The sequence below is a fragment of the Dasypus novemcinctus genome, chromosome 4, assembly GCF_030445035.2.
Source record: "Dasypus novemcinctus isolate mDasNov1 chromosome 4, mDasNov1.1.hap2, whole genome shotgun sequence".
NCBI classification, from domain to species: domain Eukaryota; kingdom Metazoa; phylum Chordata; class Mammalia; order Cingulata; family Dasypodidae; genus Dasypus; species Dasypus novemcinctus.
The window spans coordinates 128,737,491-128,750,520 of record NC_080676.1 but is presented as its reverse complement, the minus strand read 5'-3'; the positions used below and the strand labels follow the sequence as shown (position 1 = coordinate 128,750,520).

At 35.2% G+C, this 13,030-nt stretch overlaps 1 protein-coding gene across 17 annotated transcripts in view; it reads left to right on the top strand.

The window, feature by feature from the left end:
* The window catches only part of ROBO2 (roundabout guidance receptor 2), a 1,471,152-nt gene extending 1,458,620 nt beyond the window's left edge, over nt 1-12,532 (top strand). For 5 of the 17 annotated variants that reach the window (XM_058296085.1, XM_071214898.1, XM_058296088.2 and 2 more), the window contains 3 exons: nt 7,581-7,853; nt 9,574-9,774; nt 11,072-12,532. In XM_058296085.1, coding sequence (XP_058152068.1) covers nt 7,581-7,853; nt 9,574-9,774; nt 11,072-11,073 — 476 coding nt within the window. In that variant the 3' untranslated portion in view covers nt 11,074-12,532. The remainder of the gene's footprint in view (nt 1-7,580; nt 7,854-9,573; nt 9,775-11,071) is intronic. The other 12 variants (XM_058296090.2, XM_058296096.2, XM_058296098.2 and 9 more) reach the window with 5 other exon arrangements.
* The last annotated feature ends 498 nt before the right edge of the window (nt 12,533-13,030 follow it).

The following is a 13,030-nucleotide window of genomic DNA, read 5'->3' as shown; positions in this document are numbered from 1 at the left end:
CTTATATCCCTCACATTTGTTCATCTTTCCTTCTTATGTTGTTTTCACTCAGAAATGTTTCCAAGGGCACACCAGTTTCTTGATTCTCTGTAACTGAATATCCTGTAGTAAGCAAAAATGTTCATGTCTACCTTTCCAATCTGAGATGTTCTGAATCTCAGTTCAGCAATCTGACTTAATCTCCCTCACTGTCTCTAAAAAAGGGGGTGGGGGGTGGGGAGTTAGTCTCAATGATGTGCTCTTTCATACATCTAAGCATTAATACTTTTGTGCAATTTTCCTTCCTTATATGTTGTGAAAAGAGATAAAAATCCAAGTACAGGTTTTTCTGGGACTTTTCAAAAATGTTTGAAGGACATAACCAGAATATGTGGGAGATATATAAATGAACAAAATGGAGAACTGCCTGCTTTCTTCTCAGAAAATAGTTTTCTTGTAAGCTTTTCCAGAATGCCTTCTTAAAGCAAACTACCTATCTTAATGCATGATCAATATATTGCTTATCTTTCTAAAAAAAAAAAAAAGTCCTTACATTTTCAAATTTGTCAGCATTCCAGAAGGGAGTTATAGAGTGTGTGTTTTTGGTAGATACCTTCTGGAATTAATGATATTGCAAAGGAAATTTAGTTCATATGTCTTCCCAAGCATTTGATCCAAAGATATATTAATTTTGATACAAAGACATTGATTTTGGATGGTGCTGCAGATTTTCCTTTAGGCTATTGCTATTCTACAACAAATGTAGCATGTACATGGTATGAATTCATGCCTCAGGATAACTTTGATTATATTTGTATATCAAATTGTATATCAAATTGTTCCTTTTGGGAAGATTGCTCTTTAGTATCATTTAGTGTTTAGACATTTTATATTAAGCTTTTTCAGTACTTACAGTAGTAGTTTTATGAGTGTATTGATCAGGGTAATTATCACTATCCCCTGAAACAAACCATCTTCAACTCTCAGTAGCTTAGCAGAGAAGGTTTTTGTTTTTGTATTTTTTTCCTCATTGACACAATGTCCAATAAAGGTCAGGTAGTTCTCCTCAAAGCAGGAATGTAAAGATATAAGCTTCTTCAGTGAAGGGACCATCATTTTCAAGATGATAGCTGCAGTTTCTTAGTGATACTAAGAAAGAACATGGGTCATGAAGTTTTATGGCCAGGCCTAGAAGTGGCACACGTCACTTCTGTTCCCATAACATTGGCAAGAACTTGGTACATGATATCAAACCAACTCTCAGAACAGAAAAGTAATCTTACTTTGTAACCAATGAGAAAAAAAAAATGGATTTGGTGGGAATTACCAATCTTTGCTCCAAAAGGTATGCAAAAAAAAACCATTCAGGTAGGTAGTTCTGTTATCCCTGTGCAAAGTCTTCCCTAAACAGTCCTTGCTTAAATCAAATCTTATATTCCATTTGAGTAGTAAGCCAAAGACTACCCTTTGGAACCTGTATTAGCCAGCTAAACAAGTGCTGATGCAAAATATCAGAAATTGTTTGTTTTTTATAAAGGGTATTTATTTAGGGTAGAAGCTTATATTTACCAGGCCATAAACATAAGTTACTTCCCTCACCAGTCTACTTCCAGTTGTTAGAGCAAGATAGCTGCCAACATCTGCATGGATTCAGTCTTCCTGGGTTCCTCTCTTCCTGGGGATTGCCTCTCTCTGGGCTCAGCTACTCATTCTCTGGTCTCTGCAGCTGTGAGCTATCAGGCAAACAGCTTGCCTGTCTTCCCAGAGCCTTTTCTCTTGCCTCAGGACCAAGCTCCTCCATGTGCTTACTTCCCAGGGCTCCAGCTCAAAAGTATAGCATCAAAACTCCAACCTCTCTTCTCTGCAGTACAGTTTCTCTGTGATTCCCTGCCCACCAAAGGGTGGGGACTCAACATCCTACTTACTTCACCCAATAAAAGCCTTAATTGTAATTTAATTAAGTAAAAGTAAAACCTCTGAATCCAATACACTCTAATATGCTCAGAGGAAATCAACCCAATATTTCTTTTTGGAATTCACCAATAATATCGAACTGCTACATTCCACCTTCTGAATTCCAAAAAGACATTACAATATTCAAAAAACCTTAAATTAGTAATAATACTAAGTAGAAAATCATACCATAATTAGTTTAAAGAAATACAGTTTGTCTGGCGGCAAATTTGTGTCTGCTGTAGACCTCTGAAACTTACAAAACCATTTATCTGCTTCCAAGGGACACAAATGGACAGAATAAGAATAAGCATTTTCATTTTCATAAGGAGAAATTGGTAGGGAAACATGAGTCATGGTTTCTCAACAGTTCAGGAAACCTGCAGGGCATTCTTCATTAGATGTTAAAGTTTGAGAGTCATTCTTAAGATGATTTCTTCTAACTGGGGCCCCATGGGGACCCATCCTTTCCACAGGCTTGTCCAATGGCCATTTTCATGGTTCTACACTCATCAAGCATCTGAATGGTGACCAAGCTCCAGACCTAACCCTCAAAGAGCATTGGCATGAATGCCACATCTTACCCAAACTTTGGGTTAGAGACTTAAACCCCCTAATACAGTGAGGTGAATGCAACATCATCCCTAACCTTTAGCATACAGGCTCAACCCTTTCAGAACAATGAATTGACCACCTGGCCTTCCCTAATCCATGGGGGCCAAGCACACCCCTCTCAGATATATGGAGTCCTGACTTAATTACCCTAACCCTTGAGGAACATGTGCCATCCTTTCTGCACACTGGGGAAGCAAAAGTCTCCCTGAACATCAGGTGGGAACATCCACACTCTTCAACTGCTGGGGCAAACTCAGCCTCTCTGTACACATGGGTGGGGCTCCTCTCTTCACCCAAGGAGATATCTTAATTCCAGATCTCAACTTCCATGGTTTTCCTCTTAAAGCTGTTTCTCCTTCAGTCTCTCCTTTCCATGACCCTTTTAGTCCAAGCACACAGTGGTGTTGTTAATACAGCTCTCTCAAAAAGCTTGTTGGTTTAGCATGCAAGAAGTAAGGGTTCAAGCCATCAGACATTAAGAGTCTCCCCAAGTCTTTCTGAAATAACTGCATCTTCCATCCTGATTTACAAGTTCCAAGTTTAGGTGAGTCCTCAAAATGGGGCACTATCATTTGAGGACTTGATTTTCAGAGGCTTGGAATTTCCAGAATTAGTTTCTGGTTTCTTTGTGCCCAAGAGTTCAGTCTTCAGTGTATTTCTCTCATCTAGCATTTTGCTATAAGCTGCAAGGAGAAGCCAAGGCATATTCTCTTGGTTTACTTGGCAAAGTTCTTCAGCTAAATGCCCAGGCTTGCCATTTTCAAATTCTGCCTTCCATACAATATCAGGAGTCAATCTTACTAACTTCTCTGCAACTTTAAAACATGGATCACCTTTCCTCCAGTTTCCAATAATAGTTTCATCCTTTACATCTAAGGTATCATAAAGCCTCTAGCATCCATATTGCTATCAATAGTTTCTTCAAAGTGATCTAGGACTTTTCCATCAAACATTTCACAATTCCTCCAAAAATAAATACCCCTTACCCATTTATAAAACCATTCCAGCATTTTGGTAATTGCAAAAGCACAACCCCACTCTCTGGTACCAAATTCTGTATTAGTCAGCCAAAGGGGTGCTGATGCAAAATACCAGAAATCAGTGGGTTTTTATAAAGGATATTTATCTGGGATAAAAGTTCACAGTTACTAAGCCATAAAAGCACAAGTTACCTCCCTCACCAAAGTTTATTGGCATGTGTTGGAGCAAGATGGTATGCAGATGTCTGCATGGGTTCAGACTTCTGGGTTCCTCTCTTCCCAGGGCTTGCGTCTCTCTGGCCTCAGTGCTCATTCTGTGATTTCTCCAGCTGCAAACTATCAGGCAAACAGCTTTCTCTCTTGCCTCACTACCAACCTCCTTTGTGTGCTTACTTCCTGGGGCTCCAGCTCAAAATTACAGCGTCAAAACCCCAATATCAAAAGTCCAACATCAAAACTCCAACCTCCCTTCTCTGCAGTGCAGTTTCTCTGTGAGTCCCCACCCAGCAAGATGTGGGGACTCAAGGCCTACTGATGTCACCCAGTCAAAGCCTTAATCATTATTTAACCAAGTAAAAGTAAACCTCTGAATCCAATACACTCTAATATGCCCAGAGAAAAAGACCAGTTTATGAACATAATCCAATATTTCTTTTTGGAATTCATCAATAATATCAAACTGCTACAGAGCCAATACATTCACTACTAATGAGCAGGAAGGCAGAGGTGGTAATTCTCTACCCATCAACCTTTTTTCTCTAGATCATCCCCTCAGCCTGCCTTCTCTTTCCCCTAATCCCTAACATCCTATTCAGAGAAGTTGCTCTTTTCCAACTCTACCACATACTAGTTTTTGACTTTTAAGTAAATTTATTCATTAATCTATCCAGTCAAATTTGTCTTGAGGATATAATATAATAGGGGATGTGAAATAAGCAGGCAAAATTCCCTACCTTCTTGGAGAAAGATAAATAAATACCAACATGAATAGGTAACTAAAAATAAATATACATTAGATGGTGGTAAGTGCCATGGATGGGAAAATATAGGGAAAGAGGTTGAGAAGTATTGGATAAGGGGAAAGTGTCCCCATTTTAAGTAGATGCTCAGAGAAGGCCTCAGTGGGATGATGGCATTTGTGTAAAGACTAGAAGAATATAAAGGAAAGAGTAATGCTGTTATCTGAGGAACAGTCATTCCAGGAAATGGGAAAAGCAAATGGAAGCCTGGGACTTATTTCATGAGAAGCAAAGAGAGCCATGTGACTAAAGCAGAGCACAGAGAGACTAACAAAGAGGATATTAGAAGGTGAAGACAGAAAGGTAACATAGGACAGTGTTGGTAAGACCTTTAAGCTATTAAAAAGCTATTGGCTCTTACTTTGAGTGGGAAACCACTGAAGATATTTGCATGTATGTGTACACATGTGTGTGTTTAAGGCAGAAGAGTGACATGACCTTGTTTATTTCTTTTTTCTTCAGTCACTGTTGTGTTGAGATAGACTGAAGAGGGAAAAGAATGAAAGCACAGAAACCAGTTAGGAGATTATAGAGTAATATTGGTAATGGATGATGGCAAGGTAGAATCACTGGAAATGATGAGAAGTTCTGGATTGTGGGTATAGTTTGGAGCTAGAGGTAATAAAATTTGCTGATGAAATGAATATAGACTGTACAGCAAGGATATCAAAGATTACTCCAATATTTTGCCCACATGTAGAATGGAAGTGCCACAAACTGAGATGAGGAACACAGAAGAAGCAGATTTTTGGAGAGGAATATCTGGAGCTCAGTTATGATATATAAAATTTGAGATGCTTTCTAAACATCTCATTGGAATTGTTCAATATAGATTTGGCTATACAGGTCTGAAGTTCATGGGAGAAGAGATCCAGGATAGAGATATTCAATCTCTCTGTACCTCCTTTTTCTTGCCTGAAAAATGAGGATAATAATTGCCTGTATCTCATTGGACTATTGTGTGCCTGACAAAAGCATTATCCTCAGTAGGCCAGTAAAAGACTCCTTAGTGCATTGATTTAGTTGAAATGAATCAACATAGAAATGAATAATGAATTTAATTTAAGTAAACAGATTCGATTACATACCTGTAGTTTTTCCACAGCCGTTCTTAGTCCCATCTCTTTCTTTTCCAATTTGTCTATTTCAATGTGTATGTAATGCTCTTTCTTCTTAGAAGACACAAACTACCAGAATATTAAATATGTGGCCATATAATTTCAGTTTAAATTAAATAGTATTTAGAATTTTAACTGGTATAAGTGGATGCCATTTTTATCATTTTAAAAATTAACCTGCGCTGAATGAAAACAAAAACCAATGGCAACGTATGTTATTTGGAAGTGAATACAATATTTCCCCACACCCACTGGCAGACTAAGACCAGTAACTCAAATACTCATAAATTAATTAATTTGCCTTTGTAATAATTCATACTAAAGGAAGTGACCACTGAATACAAAGAAATCACTTAACTTATTGGTGGACTATTAATAGATATATCAATATTGGATTAGTTCTTTATTTTGGAAGAAATGTTCCACATGCAAATTTATTTCCCCAGAGACCTTGTTCTCTTTAATAATTAGTAATTTATAACCTAACAAGAGGACGTACATAAGAACTGGGAATGCTGCTCCAGCTTGGGAACTCCAGGAACAGTGCTCAGGAAACAATCAAGATCAGTTCAAGTGAAAGACAGCATCCTTTTGCTTTAAGTTAGAGAGAGTATAAAATTTCTTTTAGAAAGTCTTTTGAAAGAATCAGCTCAGCCTTCCTTAAGGAAGCTATTTTTTGCATACAAGGAGTGTATTTTTTCCCTATTAAATTTCACAAACAGAATATTATTAGAAATGAGAACACATTTACAAAAATGGTATGGAAAATAATTACCTATATGCTGTGTAATATCTTCTATTAATGAAATAAATATGTATATTATATATAATATCTGATATTTATGAACAAATAATGTAATTACTGATCCTCTAAGGATGAACAAAGAAGTTTGCAGTAGTATGCAAGTAAAATAAGAAAAAACATGATCCAAAAGAATGTTTAGAAGAATTCAAATTAAGCAGAACAATTTGCAACAAAGTAATTTTCAGAACTAGTGTAATACTTAAAGGTGAAGGAATGAACTATGATTTTGTAATTAAGGACATTCAAAACATAAAGTATCATGATCTGTAGAGCTAATAAAAGAAACTTGAAAAATTAGCCAAATACTGGAACTTTTCATATTTTACAGATATGATATTTAAAGCATTTTCCTGAAAAATTATCTATTCTGCTACATCTCACATTTCTATGATGCATTGTCTTCTCTAGCACCTTGAAGCATATTCAGTCTGTATTCTGAACACTGGTTATTACTTATTAAAATTAATACTTTGGAAGATTATAATATATTAGTTGTAACTCATTAGCTAACTCATGAAACGAACAGCCAGAATTGGTTGTCAGGCGAATGTTAATTGCATTTAATAAATGTTAGCTTAACCCTTTGACTGTTGCTAAATGTGCCACATACTTGGGTAAAGGCAGTCATATGCTGCATATGATACGGCATATAGTTCTTAATTTCCCGAGGGCAACATTTTCTATGGAGATTGGCAGGAGGCCTTTTGTTCTTCCCAGAGCCTTTTATTAGCACAGCTGCTAGAATTTCTAAGATCTTATTTTGTGTCATGCTATTTCTATATTGGGGAAAAGGGCGGGAAGTGGATTAAATATGGAGAAACCATAAACTGCCCTTTACTCCTTGAACATTAGCTTCAATGTGCAACTGAAAATACTTTCCACATGTAAGAGTTGCATGAAACCAGCCAATTTCATTTCAAAGACACTGTGGTCAAAATATAGCCAAGAGATCAATAATAGCATTTTGGATATCAATAGGTGACTTTAATTTCCACAACTTTCTTTTGCATGGGTGATACCTGTATGAGGGCAAGGGTTTCTACAACGTGAAATAAAACCTGTATTTTTCATTAAATTTTAGTCCATTCTAAACATTATTCAAAATTTTTAGATCTTCCACCACCACCAGATCCCCCACCAGGTCAGGGTTTAAGGCAGCAAATAGGCTCGAGCCAACATGCTGGTAACTTGGAAAACTCTACAGAGAGAAAAGGAAGCTCTCTGGAGAAACAACAGGCCTCCAACATAGAAGACTCAAGGAGCTCACTGGATTGTCCAGCTAGAACCTCCCTAGAGTGGCAGCGCCAAACCCAGGAATGGATAAACTCTACAGAACGACAAGAAGATATACGGAAAACCTCACACAAACAAGTTGTCGGATCAGGTGTGTTCAGCACAGTCCCAAGAAAATGTGGACTTTTACCATTGTTTTTTTCTACCAGGTATTTTAGAAATGGCTGTTCATTAAGGGCCTCTCAAATATATTTGACTTGAATCACTCAGTGAAATTGGAATTCCTCAGCAGAGCTTCACAGCACATGCCGTAAGGCAGATTTTATTGGTATTTGTTTCTCAAATTAATCTCTTCATAGGGTCTTTAAGCCTAAAAGACCTCCAAGACTCAAGTACCCTGCTCAGTAGACAACTTGATTTTTTGCCTTTTAATATTTATGTTGAATAATTTTAAGACCACTAAATACCATTTTACTGTTAGTTTAATCTCTGCCTTCAACCAGTTGTGTTCATCTTGACTGAAGAAAACCCATCATTAGAAAGGAAAATTCACTTCAGTCAAATAGGTGAACTAATTGAAATAATAAAGCTGCAAATAAACTTTGCCTGAACCCAGACTCTACATGTTAGGAAAGGTTAAACTGGGCCTATATTTCTCCTACTTGATTAAATTTATTTTCTTGTCAACACATCAGTGGGAAATCTTTTTGTTTATAAATCAAGCTGCCTGGATATGTCACAAAATAAATTTCATGGTTTGTGGTTGGTTTTTGTTTTGTTTTTCTTTTTCTTTTTTCTTGGTGTTGAGGATAGTGAGCCTGTTTCAGAAATGCATCCATTTTCTGTAACCTCTCTTCTCGTGTCAGAATTCACTGACGTTAAAAAAAAAAAAAAAAAACTTTTGAAAAAGTAACTTTCCTTATTCATTTATTCATTTGGATTTTCAATAAGTATAGTTTGTCAACAATTTGATGATCAAGGTTTTGGAAAAAGTGTTTTGTGCAGGTGCCAAAAGGCAATTTTAACATCTAGGTTTAGTGAAACTGTTAGGAAGTTTATACCATTGTTTACAGAATAATCCAGACTGAGAGAAAATGGTGGGATCCTTGTCAAACAGACCATTTAAGGAGACAAACAGTAAATTCAGTCAGCAATTTTTTGTCATCTAATTATAGTAATTGTAGCCCTTTGCCTGGAAAGACAGAAAACACACAGAGAAAAAAAAATCGTTTCAAATTAGTAATTATTAAGTAATATACGTCATGAGTTATTTATAGAGAGACAGTATATAAAAATATATAGACCCATTATTTATTAAAATGTATGGGTTTCTTTTTTTTTTTTAAGTAAAATGTTTCAAATAATGCCTTTCTAGTCCAAGAAATAACCAAAATACAAGAAACTTATTTATCTAACTAATACTATAGTACTTTATCTAAATTGATTGAGAAAATGATGCTATAATATAAATTAAAGCAAGAGTCATGTTACTTCAATCTTAATGGGTAAATTAAATTGGAGCCTCATTGAACTCTAGAAATTATTCTCCAATATGGTTTTGTCAAGCAAGCTATGATTCATTATATATGCTTCTCTTTTATAAGGAATTTAAATTTTGTAAATATCATATAATATTGTATACTTATCCCCAGATCTCTTTTAATTTAATCTTGCTTCAGTTCCCATTGCAGGAAATGTTGTTTATACGTGGAAATTCCTTTAATATCTGGGACTCATTGAAACTCATGTTTGTAATTTTACTTAAGAGTGAAATGGTAAAAGAGCCCATTCTAAGTTTAATATTTAAGAGTTAAGTTTGTGTTTGGCTCTCATGTTGCTTTTCAACTCAGCCCTTTGTGTTTCTCTTTCAGAGGACGCCTTGGTGCCCTACAGCAAGCCCAGTTTCCCATCTCCAGGCGGTCACAGCTCCTCAGGAACGGCTTCCTCAAAAGGATCCACCGGACCTAGGAAAGCTGAGGTACTGAGAGGAGGCCACCAGCGCAATGCCAGCGATCTTCTTGACATAGGATATATGGGCTCAAATAGTCAAGGACAGTTTACAGGTGAATTATGTAAGTGCTTTAGGATATTTAAAGGGCTGTGGTGATCCAGAAAGAATATTAGATTACTAATATTGTCCTAATAACTAATTACATTTTAGAATAAAAGAAACCTTGAACCACTATGAGAAAGAATATCTATTCTGATTATGATCAAGTTCATTCATAACTTAAACCATTGCTTTTTACAGCAGTCGATTAAGTAGATATTTCTGCTACTTCAAGTTTTACTTATATAGAATTTGTATTAATATAGGCAAGTAGTCTTAATACTTAAGATGTTTAAAATAAAAATCAAATGCTTTATAGTTTTCTTTGCCTTTTTAATTGGGTAAATGAAGAATTGACCCTTTAGTAGTTTTAAAGAATCTCTGTAAGGATTTTTTAATACTCTAGTCCATATTTGTTTATTGATTGGTTGGTTGGTTGGTTGATTGATTTTAATTTGGGTAGGGTGGCAACCTTGAAGAGTTGATCTTTAGTATTAGTTAATTTGTGATATTTTGATTGCAATTAATATGTCTTAGAAATGCCATTTATCTTGGAACACTTACGTGACATCTAATCTATTTTCTAAATAGCAATATTAGTTACTAGAGAAAGATAGGAATGTCACAGCAAAATGCATTCAGTTCCTTGTATTAATTTCCTCAGGAAAGCTACCAGTTCTGCTATGCAGTGTTAGAACCATACTTGCTAGGTATTTTCAACTGCTTCTTTGATTTCAGTTTAAAAACACTGCTGATAGAATAGTCCTGGGTTCTAATATTCTCACTACTTACTGGTTATTTTCTATGAAAAACTCAACTCTCCTAATGTCTCTATTTCCTCATCTAAAAATAGCATTTCTAATATGTGCATGCCACAGACTGGTTCTGGGGATCCCATCAGAGAAGGAATGGTGAAAATAATCATTTCAAAACTCTTTTTTAAAAATTAATGTTTTATCATTATTGCTGTTTATTGCTAATCCAACTATTATTAAGCTATGTTTATAATTTTGAATTTAATTATGGTTACTCAGATTTTTCTTCAACTTTTTATTTTGAAATAATTATATACTCTTAAGAAGTTACAAAAATAGTTCTTGTTGGGCTTTAAATCTCCAAATTCTAAACTGTTTTTTTTTTTCCTTTCCCTTCCCATCTATAATCAAGTGTATATTCTTAAAATCGCAAACTCAAAATCTATTCAGTGTCCTTATCTTTATTAATTATCTGGTTGCCTTGCTTTTTCTCATATGGTCAGAATGGAGAACATTTAATTTACATGCAAACTTATTTCTGAATTTCTTTTAATCTCTTTATAGAGTAACTGAGAAGAAACATGCAAAGCTGCTCTGAAGGACCATCAGGTCTGAACTCATGGAAGTGATGACACTAAACAGTGCAATGAACAATTTCTTTATTTATGTACTATTAAAAAGAACTGTAAATGCAATGTAAAGACACACAGCCACACATATCCCACAGATATTTTACTTGTGTTCTTCTCTTAAGTACACCACCCACCTTAACTCTTTCTTGTCAGGAGTATATAAAAAAGAAAGAAAACAAAAACGGCCCTCCAGGAAGCAAAGGATTTTCCTGTGTATATAATTTCTTTGTGCATTGCTATGCAAGCTCACTCTTTTTAGCTCTGTTCATATTATTGTCTGTTCTTATTGGTCTGTTGTACTATATGTGAATTAATAGGCTGTGGTGCCATATATTATCTTTCAATTGTGTAACTTTTATGTTTAAATTTTGCACTGCAATTTTATTTGGTGATAAGCACAAATCTCTACTCCTCATGACATGAAGAAAAAGACTGAATGTGAAGGGAGTTTCTGTACTGTAAGCTAGGTTGGATCATGTTGGATGTAACCAATAATGTTGAATGGCTTTCAGTTGGGGTGTAGAAATAGGAGATACGAAGGAACAGTGGTGTTAGTGAAGTCTTCTTTGAACATCAGGGACTAAGCCTATAAAAAAAGGAGAAAGGTGGCTTTTATTATTGGAAAAAAGATGAGGGTCAAAAGAAGGAAGTTTAAGTCTTAAGGCTTAATACGTATTAAAATATACAAGTAGCAAAGATGTACTAAACTTGCTAAAAAAAGAAGAAATGGAAAACTAAAGTTATATTTAGACCAGCATTGTCATTGTAATTGAGCCATCTGAGAATTACAGTGAGCAAAAGAAATTGAGGTGTTTTGCAAGAGCTGTGTTTATATTAGTTTTTTAAAAAAAAACATTTTCTGAATTACCATATTTAAACTCTCCAAATTATTAAATCAAAATAAAATATGACGTACCCCAAGGAAACAAATAAAATGAACTCTAGAATGTCTAGCAAATAGTTAAAGAGGCAATTTGTTCTTAGGACATACTCAGGCTGCTTCCAAATATGAACTCTATTGCAATATCATGTTTCATCTTTCTAATACATGTACAGTACACACTAGAGGATAGAGAGGCATCACTGAAATTCATGACTTTTTAAAAAATAATGCAGTCTAAATACAATTTTGTGTTTTATTGAAAGTGAAGTTTATGCCACTAAATGTATAGCCAAATTGTTAGTGCTTAAAAAGCAGTGCTCAGAGTATGTTCCGTTCACAGTAAGTAGATTTATTGGAATAAATATCTTATGGTACTTTCGCCGAAATTGGCTTACAACAAAAATATCTTTTACCCCTTTTGAATGAAATTAAAAAGAAAAAAATTAAAAAGGAAAAAATGCATGTTTATACACTTTTTAAATAAAACAAAACCTTTTAAGTGGACATTAATAACAGTGTCCTGCCTCATTTGTTTTCACAACTTTGAGAACAAGAAGTTCCTGAACATCAGTTATGTATGGTCAAAAAATATTTATGATTCTGAAGCCTATGTTAGCTACTGTACATGTATAGTTAGGTAAGTAGAGACTCTTACTGAAATTCCCAACTGTGACATTTCCCCATATGCTACTACCTACAGAGTTTAAAAATCGAACTGTCCATACGTTCTCATAGCTTTCCTGTTATGCGTTCTTTAGTTGGTGCTTTGAAAACTATCCAGTGTAGTGATTAACATAATTTCTAAATGATGGAGGACCCCTTTGGTTGGCAATTCACACCCTGTGCATTATTGCCTCACTCACCAATTGTATGTCAAGTTGTTAAAGCAAAGGTATGACATGATTAAGTGTTTTTCCATCTTCTTTATTTTCTAAGACTTCATTTGCACAGGTATGCATAAAATAATGTAATATTTTTTCTAGGCCCCAACCCCTTCTTGGCATCATG